At 36.2% G+C, this 18942-nt stretch overlaps 1 protein-coding gene across 2 annotated transcripts in view; it reads right to left on the bottom strand.

Moving 5' to 3' along the window:
* The window catches only part of ARHGAP15 (Rho GTPase activating protein 15), a 470287-nt gene that overhangs the window by 178852 nt on the left and 272493 nt on the right, over nt 1-18942 (bottom strand). For both annotated transcript variants that reach the window (XM_087920289.1, XM_026717802.2), the window contains one exon: nt 12390-12512. In XM_087920289.1, the coding sequence (XP_087776415.1) occupies nt 12390-12512 (123 nt within the window). The remainder of the gene's footprint in view (nt 1-12389; nt 12513-18942) is intronic.

Below are 18942 nucleotides of genomic sequence, written 5' to 3' on the forward strand. Positions count from 1 at the left end.
AAGGACGGTACATATATTTTAAAATTAAAACCAACTGGCCCATGTACACTTAAAATGTTTAATAGGACAGGGTTTCGACTTCAAAAAGAATAAGCTTGAAGAATAAGCACAAGTAGCCTCATATATTCATTACAGCAACCTGTCTTTTTCAGACTTTAACACAAGGCTGATAACAAGATGTGACTGTTTCAAAAGTCTCAATAATTTGACTGCTTAAAAGAATAACATCCTTTTCCTAGCTTGTTCAGAAGCCTGAAAAATAACAGGCTCTTTTAATTAAGAACAGAGAAGTTCGCTGGAGGTCTGAAGCTGTTCTTCTGAATCTTTTTCACAGAGTGCACAGTGACATTAAACTATATAATCTACGGTATGAAGATAGGGGTGGAAGACATGCCAATATCTACTCTTCAGATAGTGCAAGCCAGTTTAGTCTAGTGGCTTAGGCATCAGGTTAAAAACCAGGAGACGGTGAGTTCTAGTCCCATCTAAGGCATGAAAACCAAGTGGATGACTTTGGGTTGGTCACTTTCTCTCAGCTCACAGGATTGTTTCTGTGGGGAAAACAGGAGCAGTAATGGGTATGCTCATCTCCTTATTTATAAAAATAATAAAGGTGGGATATAAAGAAATAAAATGACCCATTGTTTTAAAAAATGAAACTTTGTATTGCATTTATGCATCATATCAAGACATACTGTGTACATATGCTCTACACAGCAGCAGTAGATAACTGGATGGACTATAAACCATGAATAGAAAGAATAGGTCCAGAAAGTTCTAAGACATAGGGTAGCATTGTTATCATACAGTAATTATAATGGTACCAAAGTCCTTTCAGGTAAATAATTTAATAACAGTATTATGTTATGCCTCTCTATTACATCATTTACAGTTATCCAATTGCAAAAAAAAAGTTATTGCTTTAACTCCAACCTTTTGTACAAAGTTGACATTTTTCCCTTGGCAAGTGTTTAATTATTATTTTTAAGAGATTCATTATTTTGCTAAGAATAAGTCGCCCTGACCCTTGACAATGCTTGTAAAGTGTACAGTTTACAAAATGATTTTTTATTATTATTTTTGTGCTTCATAACTTTAAAACTTCTGGCTGGCTGAGGGTATACATCATGAAGTATGTCAGGTTAACGAGGTTAGTGCTCTGAGATTACAATTAGCTTCATCTTCCTTCATCTCTGCTACATATATTTGACAAATTATGAAGAGAGTGCTCCTTAATGGGAACTTTGTCAGCGGAATCAAAATGAATCAAACCTATGAGAGAAACCATTCAATAGAACCGGTTTAAAATGTTTAAACAATGTGGCTATAAGATCATCATTTAAGCTCAGAGATAGTCTCTGCATACCTTTCCAGCAGAGCATGACACTTGGAAAATTAGTGTAGAGGCCTTTGACAGCACTCTATAATCAATGTTTCTTAGCAAAACCTCAAATAATCCTAGGAGAGCATGCATAACTAATAGTAACCTGCACAATATTAAACACCATGATATCCTTAGATTTCTGCCTCTTCTAAGGTGTTCAAGTAAAAAACCTCATTTTTCCCCCCGAAGACCTCACATTTCATTCTTTTGCACATTTTGTGAAACTTTCCAAAAATCACGTCTTTCCCCATATAAACCCCCCCCCCCCAAAAATTCCCCCAAAAAAAAAAAGGGACAAAAAAAAAAAAAACCACAAAAAAAAAAAAAAAAAAAAAAAAAAAAAAAAAAAAAACTGTTTCCAGCGTATGCTTTTTGAAATATTATTTGCAAAGAAATTGTGTGGATTAGTTCAAAGAATTACTTCAAGGAGCAATCATCTTAAGATTTAATTACATTATGATTTCTGTTGTAATTATCTTTACTGCCCGTAAACAGAAATTTTACTGGATAAACAAACACATTTTCTTACTTTACCATGACAACACAAAGAGGACAGCCCGGTGCAGGCATTCAGCTGCACACACCTAGATATACATTACCTGGTTGCTGGAAAAAAAACTATTTCAAAGTTTTGAATGAAGAATTGAAAAAATGATTACACAAAATGTATTAATGCTTCCAATTGTGGATAAAGCTGAAAAATTTGTCTGTAGATTCTACCAGTTTTTGTTCAGATATTTCTACTAAATGGAGAAAGCATTTTTTCCATGTGCTCAGAAGTCACTAGGAGTAGAACAATGGTTTGTCCAAGTTTTTCACCATGCACACTTGCAATCAAATACTTGGTGAAGCTAACATTTTGATGAAATGTAGGTCAGTCATGTCTATATAAAGAACAGATTCTCAGAAAATGTAATTCATTATTGAGCTGGGCTGGAAAAGCCAAGCCTACATTTGCTGGGCCAACCGTAAAAAGGGAAGCATTTTCCATTTTTACTAGTTTTCATAGGGTGTGCATAGATTAATTTACAAAATGGAAGCTGCAAAGATTCATGTTTTTCTTTTTCCAGATATTTTTCCTTTCAAATGTTTCAGGTGGTAGAAAAATCTCCCCAACTAGTTTAATAATAATGGGTTTTCACTTAGTTTCTCCCTTCCACAAAAGAGAGGACTAATAATTCAGTCCAAAACTAATTCCAATATCTAAAACAGAATTATAATTTCATCAGACTTGGAGTTATGCATATTTTCACTCTCAGTCTTTGTTCATGGATTGAATCCTTTACAGTTATGGTGTCATTGTTCAGTAGCAATCCAAATGTGTGCATTCATTGGCTTTTCTATTGCAGCTTTCCGGAAAATAAAAATACAATTTTGGTTTAGACAAAGCCAGAACTGGGTTAGCTGAATAATAACTACTTAATCTGTGCCACTTTTACCTTTGGGAGCTGGATCCAGTTTCCAGAATCCAGCATATTAAAGACACTTGAAATCTTGATTAAAAGAATGTATATCATGCGTGCCTGGATGTGTGTATGGGAAGTATCTAAGTTGTTCTTTGAAAAAAAAAATCCCCTTTTGCCATATCTAAGTAGTTTAAGTCTTGCTGGGATAAAGAAACATACAGAATATCTTTTCCAATAAAACAATAACTGCTCTCAAGGGGATAAAGAAAGCAAAAGGTCTTTGTGCGATTTGTTTCTGAAAATGTTCTTTAAAACTTATACTTTCTTCCTCCTCTCCCCCCCATATTTTTTTAAAAAATAATGGGGTAGGGAGTAGTGAAGATAAGCAAAGATGTACATAACACTCCTAATCTTCTGTTATGACAGTTTATGTCTCCCATCCAACTTATTTAGCTCCAATGTCTGGGAAATAGACACAATGTCCACCTTATGGAATGCTATTTAATTTAAAATGTTCCCTTTAGAATAGAAACTTCTTTTGTCCTCCGCTAGTTTTTTTTTCCTAGGTTCTCAGGAATTGCTCTTCCTTCAGAAGAAATGGCCTTATTCATCATTTGGAAATTTAAAGGAATGAAATGCTTTTATTATTACCATTGGGAAGAATATTCCCATAGAAAGAGTTGTTTGCGAGAAGTTGTGAAAAGGGAGAAGGGAAAAACGGAGCGGCATTCTATGCCCTTATACAGCTTTAATCATTCCCTTTCAGCTGTTATCAATTTAAAACCAATGAAACTCCCACACTGAGTCCATTTGAGCAGTCAATTTTAATATCTCGAGGCATCTGTAGTTATTCTGAATTGGCTGCAAAAGCAGAACTAACAACTTAAGCTTTAACCATAAGTCTACATCAGCCTGGTAACCCATACATCAAACACCGACAGTTAGTCAATACTGTAGGATGGAAAAAAAAAACCAACTACTACCTTTTTAAAGAAGAGCAGTCTATTCACAACGTGTTCAGCCGCATGGTTCGCATTATGGGTTTCAGATATATACACATAAAAACCATCCATTAGGAACAGTAGTGGACATGACAGCTTTGAGTGGGGATATAAAAGGAGACAAGACGAAAGGATAGGAGAGTCATTCTGCAGTTTTGAGGCATGAAATATGATGATTATAGCGCCCATGATCTGACCATCCTACTTTTTTTTTGTTTAAAAAAGCCAGAGTTTGAAGATAAAACAGACCAATGAATTGTTAATTTCCTAAAAGCCAGGTAGTAGATTTCCCCTGGTAAAGGACTTTCTGAGGGTGAAAAATTAAAAGCAGCTATGGGTGCAAAGTCAGAGCATGCAACAAAATGCTAGGCTTTTAGGAAGAAAAATTTCCTGGTGAGGAAGGACTGTCAGATCTGTTAGGGATGGTCGGTGGGTCCCATGAATAGACGAGGCTTGAATAGTGAACAACAGCTCTTTATTTAACAGATAGATTCTGAGACGAGAAACCCTAGTGCGTGGCAGCTCTTCTTATAGAGCTGGCCGCGGCTAGGCAGCCAATGACAACTCTTTGAGTTTGCCGCGCCTGGTTTCAGCCAATCGCGGTAAACCCTGTATGAGCCAATCAGGAACGTTCAAGCCATCCAATCACGATCTGGCTTTTCTGGACCAATAGGAACGCAGGGTTTCAAGCCTGCTAACATGGAACAAGATCCCAGACCGAGAATGACATGTGGCCTTTCTTCTGAGCTGAGTTCTTTCTTGTTCCACATCTATAGACAAAATCCTGCTAGACCATGGGTGTCAAACTCACGTTGTCATGGCAGTGTCACGTGATGTATTCCTCCCCTTTGCTAAACTGGGTGGAGGCGTGGCCAGCGCATGATGCATCCGGCCCACGGGCTGTGAGTTTGACAGCCCTATGCTAGACTGTGGACTTTACATCTTCTGCATCTACAATATATCCTGTGGACTCTTCGGGAGCAACTGTCTTCATCCTCTTCTCCCACACATAATATCTGAGTTGAATTTCCTCTTACTTCTTTGGAATGAATCCCCTGCTCCAGGACATACACCTCCTCACTACATTCCATCACCAGACTTACAATCATTCATTGCGGGGAAAAAGCACTGAAAAAAGTGACTTATGACTGTTGTTCACTCTTATGACTGTTGCAGTATTCCCATGATCATGCAATCACAATTCAGACTCTTGGCAATTGGCTTATATGTATGACAGTGGCAGTGTCCTGGGGTCATGTGATCACCTTTTGTCACCTTCTGACAAGCAAAATCAATAGAGAAGACAGATTCACTTCACAACTGTGTTACTAACTTAACCATAGAGATTCACTTAACAACTGTGGCAAGAAAAGTTGTGAAATAGGGCAATACTCATTTCTTGCATAACAGCAGAAGTTTTGGGCCTAATTGTGGTTGTAAGTTGATAATTACCTGTATTCCCAAATAGTCTTTCTGGGCTGTTAGCCACTAAAGGATCCATACCAGAGGCAGTATTCAGCAGGTTCTGACCAGTTCTGTGGGAACTGGTAGTGAAAATTTTGAGTAGTTCGGAGAACCGGCAAACACCACCTCTGACTGGAGATTTCACAGTATCCTTCCCCTGCCACGACCCCCCAAGCCCCACCCACAGAACTGGTAGTAAAAAAATGGAATCCCACCACTGTTCCATACTGTGTCCTTTTTTTGCAGCAGACTAATACTGGAGCAGGATTTGTGAATCAGGCTCTGATTCTTTGTTGTTTTGAAATCTTGTTGTACAAGCAAGTAATATGTGTTTCTTAGATCCGAACAAAACATTGCATAGAAATTAATGCGAAACGTTAACCAGTGTTTCTCTGGAAATTTTGTCAGAAGTGCATTAATCAGCAAGATAAAACTAACAAAGAATGCAGTCTTCTTGAATTATAATCAAGAAATACTATCTAAAATTAGAAGGTGATTGATACATGTTATAGGCAATGTCATAAAGCTACTTCTAATTTAATTTACAATGAAATTAACTAAATTAAAAATTGTTATGTTAGTTTTCGACAAAATACCAAATCATCACTACCATCTACCCAAAGATTGTGTGGAATATTGTTTCATGTTTCCATTTTTAAATCTATATTTTATGAAAGTTGTATGTTTTCTGAGAATTTTTTTAGACTGAGTTTTCTGTTATTTTATTAACTGTAAACTTCTTGATGGTAAGTTTTGGAATAAGTCATTAATCTGTTAAAAATATAAAAAATCACTACTGAGAAATATTTTTTTAAACTGAAATAAATGTTTGTGTTTGAAGCCTATATTTTCCACCTAGTATCCCCCCTAAATCGTTCAATTAATTCCAGAGAATCAGTAACTGGACAAAACTCTCATGCTCTGCTCTACTGTAAGCCTATCCTAGGTGGCCATTACCTATAGAAAAAAAAGTATATTACTTAAGATGAGCAAAAGACATACTATCTAAATTCATTAATTGCGGAGTATTTTGAAATTAATCTGAAAGTGACATGTGATGTCAGGACTATAATTTGCCACCCCACATTTACACATTGAATATCAGGCCTCTATAGATATAGACAGATAGACATAGTTAAAATTCTGTTTTACATTGAAAGCAGATTATTTCTGGAAACAGCTCTATCAATGGACAATGACATTTTATGTATAGCCCTTTTCAAGCATTTAGACCAGGGGTGTGTCAAACTCAATTTCACTGAAGCCGCATAATAGGGTTCTGTTTGACCTCAGGGGGCTGGGTGGGCATGGCCAGTATGGCATGGCCAGCTCGATATCACTCTTGTTGGGGTGGGGGGGCTGTGCTGGCCTAAGTGCTCTGCCAGCAAAAAACAGAGCTCCGGGGGCAGAGGGTTGCAGGAGGCTGTCACAGCCAAAAATGGAACTTGGGAGGGTTACGCGCAGTCCTCCTGAGTGCAAAGGCACTGCAGGTGGGTCTTTCGCTGTTTCCAGGATGGCCCTGTGGGCCAGATCTAAGCACCTCACAGACCATGAGCCTTGAGTTTGACATCCCTGATTTAGACAAATGGTTGGAAGACATCAGATAGGATTGGAAATAGGGACATGCTTTACTTCTGCAAGTTCAGCTTGTTCTCTCAAAGAAAGCTCCACTCACATTGAAAGTACAACTTTCATTCTGCTCCTGGATTCTAATAAAGCAGACATAAGGATTAACTCATGGAAGGTGTACTTCCATGACAACAAACCACTTGATGGATGTATGGAGTTGGAAAGCAAAAGGGGCAGATCCTGTAAGTGCTCCCCTTGGTTTGAATGCTGCATATATTCAGCTAAATATCTGAATCTGGTTTCATCTCTGTCTGTGGTTTATAGTACAATATCAATATCCTAGAACTGTAATCTGAATATGAGAGTTGGTGAAATGTGTTGATCAGACATTTAAAACAAAAAGATGATATAAAGCTAGTGTTATACTTCCATCATATGAAATATGGAGTTTTATGAGAAACACACATATAATTTCTAGGATCCATCTTTTACAAAGACCTGGCATTTATGGCAAATTATGATAAGGCTATAGTAAAGACTGATTGACAATAGTGTAAGATGCGTCTTAAATTTTTGTTATGTTTTTTGTTTCTATTTTAAATTATAATTAGCTTTAAATTTGCTATGTTATAAATTTTTAAAATTACTTTTATTGTAATTATCTATATTTTTAATCCCATCTGGAGAATTTTTTTGTCGAAAAGCATCAACTGGATGAAGCAACAATTAGATTTAATTTTCTCTTGGAGATCTTTCTGTGGCAAATAATAGGTATATAATTGTTGTTGAAAACTAGTTCTTGTAATAAAAAGGTACAAAAATCTCTGCCCAAACAATTTCTGCTGTTATTGACAAAGAGAGGGGGAGAGAGGAAGAAATAAACAATTTTTCAATCCTCTTAATTCACCTATAAAAAATTAAATCATTCTTTCAAGTAAGTGAAATTTGGCCAACTGTTTTATTTTTAATCTGTGTTTCTACTTAACATGTTTTAATTCAAGCTTTAAAAATTAACATTTAAAAGTGTTCGCTCTCAGGGAAAGCATTGCAACTGCATTTTCATAACATTTGAATAGATTAAGGGATAAAGTGTACTGAAGACAATGAAAGCACCTTATAAAATGAGCATTTCACATAGACATTTTGGAGATTGCAATTAAGCTCTGCTAACAAATCTTAATTCGTTTGTGTGGCTACAACCTAATCCTCATGAAACTTTATGGTAGAAAAGTAGCATGCCTTTGCTCTTGAAACAATATTCTCTTGCTAGAAAAGACTGTGCCTCTATGTCAAAGCCTGATCATGGAAAACTATGGATCATACAAGGCATATTCTTGTTTAGATAAAAACCAGACTATATGCTGGTAAATCAACATTCTAAAGCAAGTCTGTTTGAAAATACTTGCATCTGCTTTTTCTTCAGAGACACATTAGAGAATGGAATTGAGTTATGCTAATGAATCTGCATTTGTTTGGAAGGGTCACATCTGATCCCTAAGTAATAACAATGGAGATTCATCAGCTACAATTTATTAAACTGAAAAAAAGCAAAGCAATACAAAAATATAAGTCAATCAATTAAAGCCTCAACTGATTTCAAAGCCAAGACACAAACCATCAGACTACACAACTTAAGACAAACTTCAACAAATGCCACCCAATTTTCTAATATTTTTTAGCTTGCTATTCTATGTGGTGGCTTAGTGGCTAAGACGCTGAGCTTGTCAATCAGAAAGGTTGGCAGTTCAGTGGTTCGAATCCCTAGCACTGCATAATGGAGTGAGCTCCCGTTATCTGTCCCAGCTTCTGCCAACCTAGCAGTTCAAAAGCGTATAAAAATGCAAGTAGAAAAATAGGTACCACTTTGGTGGGAAGGTAACAGCATTCTGTGTTTAGTCATGCTGGCCACATGACCACAGAGATGGCTTTGGCTTTATAACAGAGATGAGCACCACCCCGTAGAGCCAGAAACAACTAGCACATATGTGTGAAGGGAACCTTTATCTTTACCTATTCAACCATTTTGGGATTTATAGGCGAACTGTAAAAGAGAGCATCTTCTAAAAATCCACTATGCATTATTTTTGAGATTGCGCTTGATGGGTCACTAGTTTTAAGGGTGAATATAAAACACATGCAACTATGAACATTTGGATGTCACATATTTAGATTATTAGATAACTGGGCAACAAAAAAACTATTCAACTGATTACATGGACTGAGCCTTGATAAGAGAATCATGTGACTTCACATATTAATTGTATACTAATAAGATCTAAATAAATAATTAAAATGGTTTACACTCCACTTCAATATATATTCCCCCAAACTAAAGGGATTAGTTACCAATTCCTGGGGATGGGGTGGTTGAAGTACAACAAGCTTATTAAAGAGAATTTATTATGAGCAAGAATTTACAAGATTCCTTCTGATTTTGTGGCTTTGACATAATATGGTAAAGGAATATTTCTTTTCCTATTTCAATCCTTGGGCATGTTTCATTAGTGTAGTTAGCATTGATCTACTGGAAAACTGTCATGGACTTGAGGAAGGCTGCCCATTCCTGAGTTTCCTGACAGGTTTTAGAAGAAGAGTAAACAGAGCTGGAGGGAAGTTGCAACATCAGTTTAGAGTCTTTGTGTTGGCCCTTATCTAGTGTCAATTTAATGCTGACTATTAGTTGACTAGATTCTTGTGTTTAGGCTTGAATAAATCTGCCATGCATCAACCTAAGAAATAGTCCCGATTCTTTGCACCTGATAAATCCAAGCAGAGGTCCCAACCATGTCTTTCTGAGTTCATCATCTTAAAACAACAGATAAGAAAGTATCTGTTTTCATCTTCAAAAAAAAAGTTTCAGATCGTTTTCTTCCTTTAAGGTGCATTACACCTGTAAAACTGCCCCATGGGAGCATAATTTACACGTAATTCAATCTATAATAGCAAAAAAGGAGAAAAATTTTTTTTTTTTTTGCCAAAGTAGACAAAAATAGAGACTATTCTAAGGTCATAAAAAGGAATGCATAAGAATTGAGTTCTGTGAGTGTTTGCTTGTTTGTGTGTCCGTGTGCTTTCAGGTCAGTGTTGACTGCTGCCAAACGCCTAGACAAGTTTTCTTGGAAACCATTTTGAAAATGGCTTCTCATAGCCCAATTTTTGGCCTGAATAGCAACAGTAGTTAGGCTTATATAGCACGCTCTGAGCAGTTTACAGAGTCAGAATATTACCCCCAATAATCTGGGTCCTTATTGTACCGACCTCGGAAGGATGGAAGGCTGAGTCAGTCTTGAGCCTTTCAGGATCAAACTTCAGGCTGTGGGCAGAATTTGCCTGCAGTACTGCATTTAACCACCAGGGTGCCATTTCGCTTCTAAATGAGATCAGAATTCACAGTTGCCTGGTTTTTTAGATCAGTGCCTTTCAGCACTGATATTAAACTGATTTTCTCCAAGTTACAGAAAGATAGGATTTAGGCATATTTTTGTATAGCTGATAAAGAAAATGTTGAATTAATTCTAATCTTAATTTAGCACAATGTCTCAAATACACCAGTTTAAATACTACCGGTTGTGACAATGGTACATGTTAAAGCATTTTTAAAAAACCAGGATTTCTGATCACAAGCCAAAAAAACTGTTACCTTTTCATTTTACAAGATTTTAACAGGTGGAATAAATAGACAAGAACAATTTCCACACTGGTAATTCATATTATCATACATCCATCACTGTGGGAAACCCAGCACTAATAAGGATACAGTTCATATTGTAACAGTGACTGCTAGTGACACAAAACAATAAGGTGGATTTGGAATTTCTGTCATTTCTGACCTGTGATAACTATTGAATAGACGTTATCGCATCCTTTTCACCCAAACTGAGCTTTTGGAATAGTTGTTACTAGAAATTCAATGAATAAAGCAATAGTCTCTATAAACTCGAATTTGGATTTGTGAATATATTTTTTTTTGAAAGGTGCCTGAAAATTGGTTTTTTATACTACTAGTAGAAGTTTGTTTTTATGTCCTTGACTGCTTTAATCAGAAGGAATAAGAAATAAATTGCACCAAGAGATTCCTTTAAATATCATGCATTCTGTGACTATAATGGGACTGCATCAGTGTAAATGGTTGCCATTCATAATATCTCTGGATTAGAAGAAATCAGGAAAGGAATATCCACCTTCACTGTTTCTTGGATCTTTCTATTTTCTTCCCTCTGTGGAACTGCCCTCATTTGCAGTGGATGAAACCCTTCCATTAGTTCAAAATTGCTGGAACACAACCAGAACATTCAGTATACTATGGCTGTGCACAGCTGGCATCAAAGAGCCTTTAACTACCTAATTTACATGATCAGTCGTGGTTTAAACATATACTCACTGGTGACTGGGCAAATGCTATGCACAAGATTTTATAAAATGAGATTAAAAATCAACCTTGCTCACATAGTCAAAGACCTCCACAATACCAGACATGTCCATAAATAAGAAACAGTAAGAAGTATTTTCTACTGAGCCATCATTTCAGGCATAAACTTATTTTTTCCCATTTGAGCAGTTCCATCATATGGAAGAGAAAGTTCATATAAACTCAGGGAGTGTAGAAACCATGTATGTATTTCCATGAAGCAGTATGTTATACACTTATAAATTTTTTTCCTACCATTGTAAAGCCAATAAAAAGGATAAAAAGACTGTTTATTGTATGTCCTTTGTGTACCATTAAGCACATTAAGCTTTGGATCACGCTCAATATGTGTACATAAACCACATGTACCCTCCTATAAACTAGCTGGAAGAAATCCATTTCTGAAGATTTTTTCCTTCAATAGCTACCAGCTGCCCTGCTCAAGGAAGCTAATGTAAAAGCTTTGTTGCACACACATGTACTAATACTATATATACAGACATATCAACACCCATCATGTTGAGTTGGGAAGTCAAGCCAACTTGCATACTAATGTTTGTTTCCAACTACATAAACATGTAACACATGACTAGATCTGTTCAACCAATTTAGCTGGACAATATAGCCCTGAAAAACAAGAACATACTCTGTTCACACTGGGGTGAAAATACTCCTGATAAGTGGAAATTAAACTGCCCTGAAACTCTGAGATTTCTTGCAAAATCATTATCACTAATAGGACTGCTGACAATTTGCATACTAGGGTCACCTCTGATATTAACAGAATTGCTTCCTGAGCACGTCCCTCACTTCAAAATCCTCTTTTTTTAATTTCTAGAGGAACTTTGATGTCCATAGAACACACACACAATGCGCATGCAGTAAAGTCCACAACTGATAGCTTTGTGCATTTTTCTCAATTTTGACGAGGTCTGAGAATGTGTGGGCTAGGGTTTTGATGATCTTTACCTTTGACAGTATCTCCTTACGCATTTGGGAATAGATCATTAGATGATTTCTGAAAAAAAAACAACTAAAATATTTCTTTGATGTTCAGCATAAACAAAATGATGTAAGGAAGATGAATAGTTTAAAAAAAGGAGAAACATCAACCGATTATTCCATCAGAAGTAAAATCATTTAAGAGAACAACCCACCTTTAATGATTCCCTTTTCTTGCAAAGTTTTCAGAGAAGGTCTTCGAGTGATAAACTTCTTTAATCTGCTCTTAACTTGGCTTCTGTCATTTGTCTCGGATTTGCTGTAGTTCAGCCTGAAAACTGAAGAAGTACCAAATAAATATTGTACATGATATTTTTTTTAACACAAGAAAGCTGTGCTAGAAATCTATGGAACATTTGCCTATATATTCATTCAATAGGCTCTGTGTAGTATGATAGTATGATTTAATTAATATGATTATAAATAAACATTGTGAGCTGAGAATTCTATCAGCAATGGTTCATATTATTGGACAGCCACCAATATATGTGTATATTTTTAATTCATCCGCAAAGTTCATAACTCTGGCATGCCCAGTCTTCCATTTCAAATTAAAATGTGCTGTTCATGATTTCCTAGACAACTGAAATAGTGGACTGACAGTATTATAGTTTTGGGAGAGACCTGAGGTCATTTACCAAGAATGAGAGAGATGTAGCTAAGGTAGAATATCAGCAGTTACCTTGAATCTGCAAAGATGAAATCAGGAGAGCAAGGGCTCAGAATGAACAAAGAAGGTGCAACAAAAGTAAAAAATAATAATAATAAACAAGAAAAAAGTCAAGGAAACAGTTGGTCCATTAAAGAGAGAAGATGGCAAGAAAGTAAGGAAATAGAGAGAAAGCAGAACTGTTTAATTCATTATTTGCACCAGTCTTTATGTGAAAACAAACTATAGTCCAACCTACCAAACACATAACTGTAAAAGACAGACTAGAAATAAAAATTAAAATAAGCATGAAAATCGTAAGAGAACACCTGTCTGATCTTGATAAATATAAATAATCGAGACCTGATCGATTACATCCCAGAGTTCTGAAGGAGCTGTCAAATGTTATATCAGAACCATTGTATCATATCTTTAAAAAATCCTGGAGCACCAGGAAAGTACCAGAGGTTTGGAAAAAAGCTGACCTAGAAAATTACAGACCAATCAGCCTAACATCAATACCTGGAAAAATAATCACAAAATAGATCTGTGAACATCTAGAAACAAATAAACTTATAACAAGTAGCCAGGACAGGTTTGTTAAAAACAGATCATTCCAAACCAACCTTATTTCATTCTTTGACAGAGTGAATAAATTAGTAGACCACAAAAATGCTGTGGACATAGTATACTTAGACTTCAGAAAGGCATTCAACAAAGTAGTCCACCACCTACCTCTTGGTAAACTAGAAAAATATGGGATAGACAGCATCACTACCAGATGGATTTGTAATTGGCTGAAAAACTGTACTCAATGAGTAGTCTCTAATGCTACTACATGTATATGGAGGGAAGTAAGCAATCGGGTTCCACAAGGTTCCTTCTTAGGCCTAGTACTTTTCAATATCTTCATAAATTACTTATTTCAAGGAATAGAAGGGGAACTCCTCAAATTTGAAGATGAAACTAAGCTGGCAGGAATAGCCAATATGCCAGAAGACAAGCTCAGGTTCCAAAAAGATCTTGACAGACTTGAACCAGAGGTGTCATTCAGCAGGTTCTGACCAGTTCTGGAGAACCGGTAGCAGAAATGTTGAGTAGTTCGGAGAACTGGCCACCTCTGACTGGAGATTTTACAGTATCCTTCCCCTGCCATGCCCATCAAGCTACACCCACAGAACTGATAGCAAAATAAAATTGAATCCCACCACTGACTTGAACAATGTGCCCCATCCAACAACATGAAATTTAATGTGGAAAAAAGCAAAGTTTTATACCTAGGCAGGAAAAACCAGAGGTACAAGTAAAGATTAGGTGAAATAGTAACTGCGTGAGAGATCTTGGAGTCCTGGTGGACAATCATTTAAACAGGAGCCAGCAGTGTGCAGCAGCCGCTAATTTTAGCTATTAGCTAAAAAGCTAATACAGTGCTTGGTTGTATAAACAGAGGCATAGAATCAAAATTATGTGAAGTATTGGGACCACTTTATAAATCCTTTTGGAAAAAGTGTAAAGAAGAGCAACTAGGGTGATTAAGGGGCCAGAGACAAAAACATATGAAGAATGGTTGCAGGAATTGGATATGGTCAGTCTAGAGAAAAAGAAAAACTAGGGGTGACATGATAGCAGTATGCCAGTATTTGATAGGTTGCCCAAAAGAGGAAGGGTCAACTTATTTTCCAAAGCACCAGAAGGCAAGACAAGAAAAAATGGATGGAAATTAATCAAGGAGAGAACCAACCTGGAATTAAGGAGAAACTGCCTAACAGCAAGGACAAAGCAAGCCTTCAGATGTTTTAGGTGCTTCATCACTGGAGATTTTTTAAGAACAGTCACCTGTCTGAAATGGTATAAGGTTGAGGAGGGGGTTGGACTAGAAAACCTCCAAGGTGCCTTCCAGCTCTATTCAGATTGAAGAATGGAAATAGATTATTCATTGTACAAATGATGGCTAGGTAAAAGAAATATTTCTTAATGAAGAGAAACACTTCCAGTTCTAAATTATAAAATAAAGAGTTGATCTACATACATGTGTTATCCATAAACAAGTCCCATCTTTATACATAAAGTATAGTATAACACACATACACAGAGAGAGAAAGAGATCTTTGGGTATGATGCGTTTAATGAAAAGGACTAGGTTGACATGATGGCAGAGTTGCAATATCTAAGGGGCTGCCACAAAGAAGTGGGCGTCATCCTAATCTCCAAAGCACCTGAGGACAGGACAAGAAGCAATGGATGGGAACTAATCAAGGAGAGAAGCAACCTAGAACTAAGGAGGACTTTTCTGACAGTTGAAAAATTGTGGGAAGTTGTGGGTGCTCCAAAACTGGAGGTTTTTAAGAAGAGAGTGGACAGTCAATTGTTCCTGCTTGAGCAAGGGGTTGGACTAGAAGACCTCCAAGGTCCCTCCCAACTGCTATTCTGTTATCATGGATATATTCTTTTTTCCGTGTACATATTCATAAACATTGAAACTGATAATAGTTAGTTCTTTGACAAAATCAATAAAAGCAGGAAAATAATATTATGAAGCTACCATATCCAAGATGCTTAAGAGAAATCATATTCTTAACCTACAAAAAAAGGAATGTAAAAACTCTTTTCTACCTATATAACTATACTAAAAAGAGAAAAGGGAGAATTGGCATATCTAAGAATCCAATTTTTATGAATCCAAGAAGCATAATCTTATCCAGAGCCACCTAGAGTTTTCCATAAACTTTTGTAAAAACTCTTGATTGCAACGTGTAAAAACTCTGTTTCCTTTACGCTTTGGGTAGTGATGCTGCTAGTAGAAATAACACAAGATGTAATAGATTAAGAAAAAAAAAATCTTGCAGCATATCTTATTCAAAAAGAATTAAAAAGTGTATTTTTTGAGAGAAGAACTATGGGACAAGATATTCAAATGTGCCCCTTCTTATAAATGGGGAAAATTCAAGAAGCCTATTTAGAAACATGAAAAATCAAAGGTACCCTGCTTATGTTATAACTTTGAAAGCAAGAACCAAAATAACACACATATGCACACACAAGTTTTTCACTTTGCTGCTCTCTAGGGATAAAAATGTGCCACATTTTTTTTTTGGTTTTAAATAAATATAGTACAGCCAATTAAGGGAAACAACATTTAACTACATGCCTATGATAATCACAGCATATTTTGCTTCTGATTTCATTGCTGATTTGAACAGAGGGCCAGTCCATTTTCCCACAGCACTGGACTGACCCCACACATATTTCTGCACATTAGTAATCACAAAGGACATATAAAAGGACACTTTTTGCTGGAACGCTCACAGCATGGGACAATAATCCATTACATAGGAAAAACTAAATAAAAATCCACATTTTTAATGATAGCATTCTTAGGATGATATATCATAGAATACAGAGGTTAGTGTCCCGTGAATGGCTGGCTCTTTTGTTCATGAGTTCTATTTTAAAACCTCTGGGTTCAAATGGGAACAACTCTTGGCAGTAATATGCAAAAATTCCAAGGAACTCAGCTTTATGGCATAAAGTGAAACATATCAACATTTCTTGACCTGGCTACAAACTTGATGGGATAAGGGTATTATATAGAATTATTTCTTCAGTGTTTAGTGGCCATGTTCTCTTTGTAGCTACTTATCTATTTGCACATATTCAGATCTAAATGAAGCACGTTAAGATGAATTTCAAATCATTTAACTTTGGTTTGGCAGAGCCTACCTCATAGTTCTCCTGAATAGCCAGTTGTATTATTTCATATCTACTGATTAGTTCTTGTTTAACAAGATTCCATATAATAGGATAACCACAATATAAAGATTCATCAAGTATTTCAGTATGGAGTTTCTCCATCTACATCAGGGATGTCAAACTCGCATCGTCATGGCGTTGTCATATGACATATCACAACTTTTCCCCCTTCTTTAAATTGGGCCAGTGCATGACGCATCCAGCCCGCATACCGTGAGTTCAACCTTGATGTACATCGTCCCACTCATGGGTGTGACATGAAAACCATCTGTACCTGAAATTGAATATTAGGTGTGCATCTAATGCCAAGTTCCATCAATATCCAATTCTCTTCAGTGGGGGAGGGAGATTATTCATTTGGATAGATCTCACATTTTTTAAAAAGAGGAAATATCCTATTCATATTGAAGTGGAAAGTACTGAAATTAAGGTTGTACCTGCCTTACTGAATATGCCACGCAGGTAGTCCTCAACTTACAACCATTTGTTCAGTGACCATTTGAAGTTATAATAGCACTGAAAAAAGTGATTTACGGCCATTGCAGCCTCCCTGTGGTCACAGGATTAAAATTCAGATGCTTGCCATTATTTATACTGGTTGTAATATTCTGCAATGTTGCAAAAAATACCTTTTGCAACCTTCTGACAAGCAAAGTCAACGAGGAAGCCAGATTTACCTAACATCCATGTTACTAACTTAACAACGGCAATGATTCAATTAGCAACTGTGGCAAGAAAGGCCCTAAAATTCACTTCACAATGGTCTTACTTAGCAATGGAAATTTTGAGCTCACTTGTGGTCATAAGGATTGCCTGTAGTATAATTTCAGTTATGACCTGTTTCACATTTTAGACATATTTTAGTTTTGAAGTCAATCCTGAAACCCGAAATTCTGATATCAAAACAGCAGTTCTTTCTGACATAGGAACCAATCTGATCTTACTGACATTAATGTTGGGGCTCAAAGAAGGTTATTCTAACAAACAAAGATACAAACAATCCATTTTGAAATCAGCCACTAGTAAGAACAACCCATGTTTACATTAGAACACTAATAGTAATATCAGAATGAATATTGGAGTATTTTTGGAAACATTAGAAGAGGATGCTAATAGGATTAGAAAATTATGCTACATGACATAGAATTATCAGCTAAACATTCCAGAATTCAACAAAATCTAGCAAAATTCTGTGTGGCAATCTGCCGAGATATAAACACAAAAGTGGGCTTTTAAATATATCTTACAAAATTATTGAATTTGATATTTACACAATTTTTGGACATCATTGCCACTGTCTCAGAAAAACCCTGAAATTAACTTTTTCTAGATGCTTCTATAGAACATACAATACAACAAAGCATAGCTAGATGTTTCTACCACAACTGGCCCACAAAGATATGTTCATTTCTTGTAAGAAATCTGGTTAAACTAGTTAACCAGCAAGGCAGGTAGAGAATAGGATAGAGATCCAGAGTTCTCCTCAAAATGTTTTGCACACCTCTAATTGTGTTTTTCTGTGACCTAAATCACAGCAATGTGTTACAGGGTAATACTGCACAAGTTGTGTTGGCTGTAATTCCATAACATAAAACTTTTTAAAAAACAAGCTTGATAGGATGAAGAAAATGAACAATTTAATCTTGCTAATGAACTGTGATATTAGCATGAAATCCCAAACTACTGGTGAACTCTTGAGTGTTTCAAGATAGCTTTCATTTGGAATGGGTTCGGATGAGTGATTATAATGAGTGAATAATGTAGATATCTGCATCACAAATGTTCTGACCATACTGGTTGATTAAAGGTACAATAATATTTCGCTTCACTTTGAAAAGTCTGTATGAAGAGAATTGGTATTGGATCCAAATATAAAATACAGATGATGCTGGTCTGTCACTTTTTAAAAAGATTTTGTGGCAGAATTCAAGTTGGAATAATAGTCAAAGGCAACTGGATCACAGCACGGTATTTCAATAGTAGAGAAAGTATGTCATTGCAGCATGGTTATATATTTATTCTCCAAAGAACTCTCATTTCATAATTTACAAAACATTTATCCTAAACCCAAGGGTTTGCCATCTCTGATTAATTCCAACCTAATCTAGTGTTATCTCAGTGCTCTGGACATGTGTTGTGAGCACTGGTTTTGAAGAGCCATCCATTAATGACTTTCTGAACTGTGACAATGGATATTGACAGAGCTTGTCAGACTAAAGCATTATTGATTGTTTCACATCATGTGTATAGCAAAACCAATTTCTTTAAAGTGCCACTTTTCTAACTGAAATACATTAGAGCAGCAAACT

This window comes from Pseudonaja textilis, chromosome 1 (assembly GCF_049901715.1).
Source record: "Pseudonaja textilis isolate UNSWEBS1 chromosome 1, rPseTex1.2, whole genome shotgun sequence".
Lineage (NCBI taxonomy): Eukaryota > Metazoa > Chordata > Lepidosauria > Squamata > Elapidae > Pseudonaja > Pseudonaja textilis.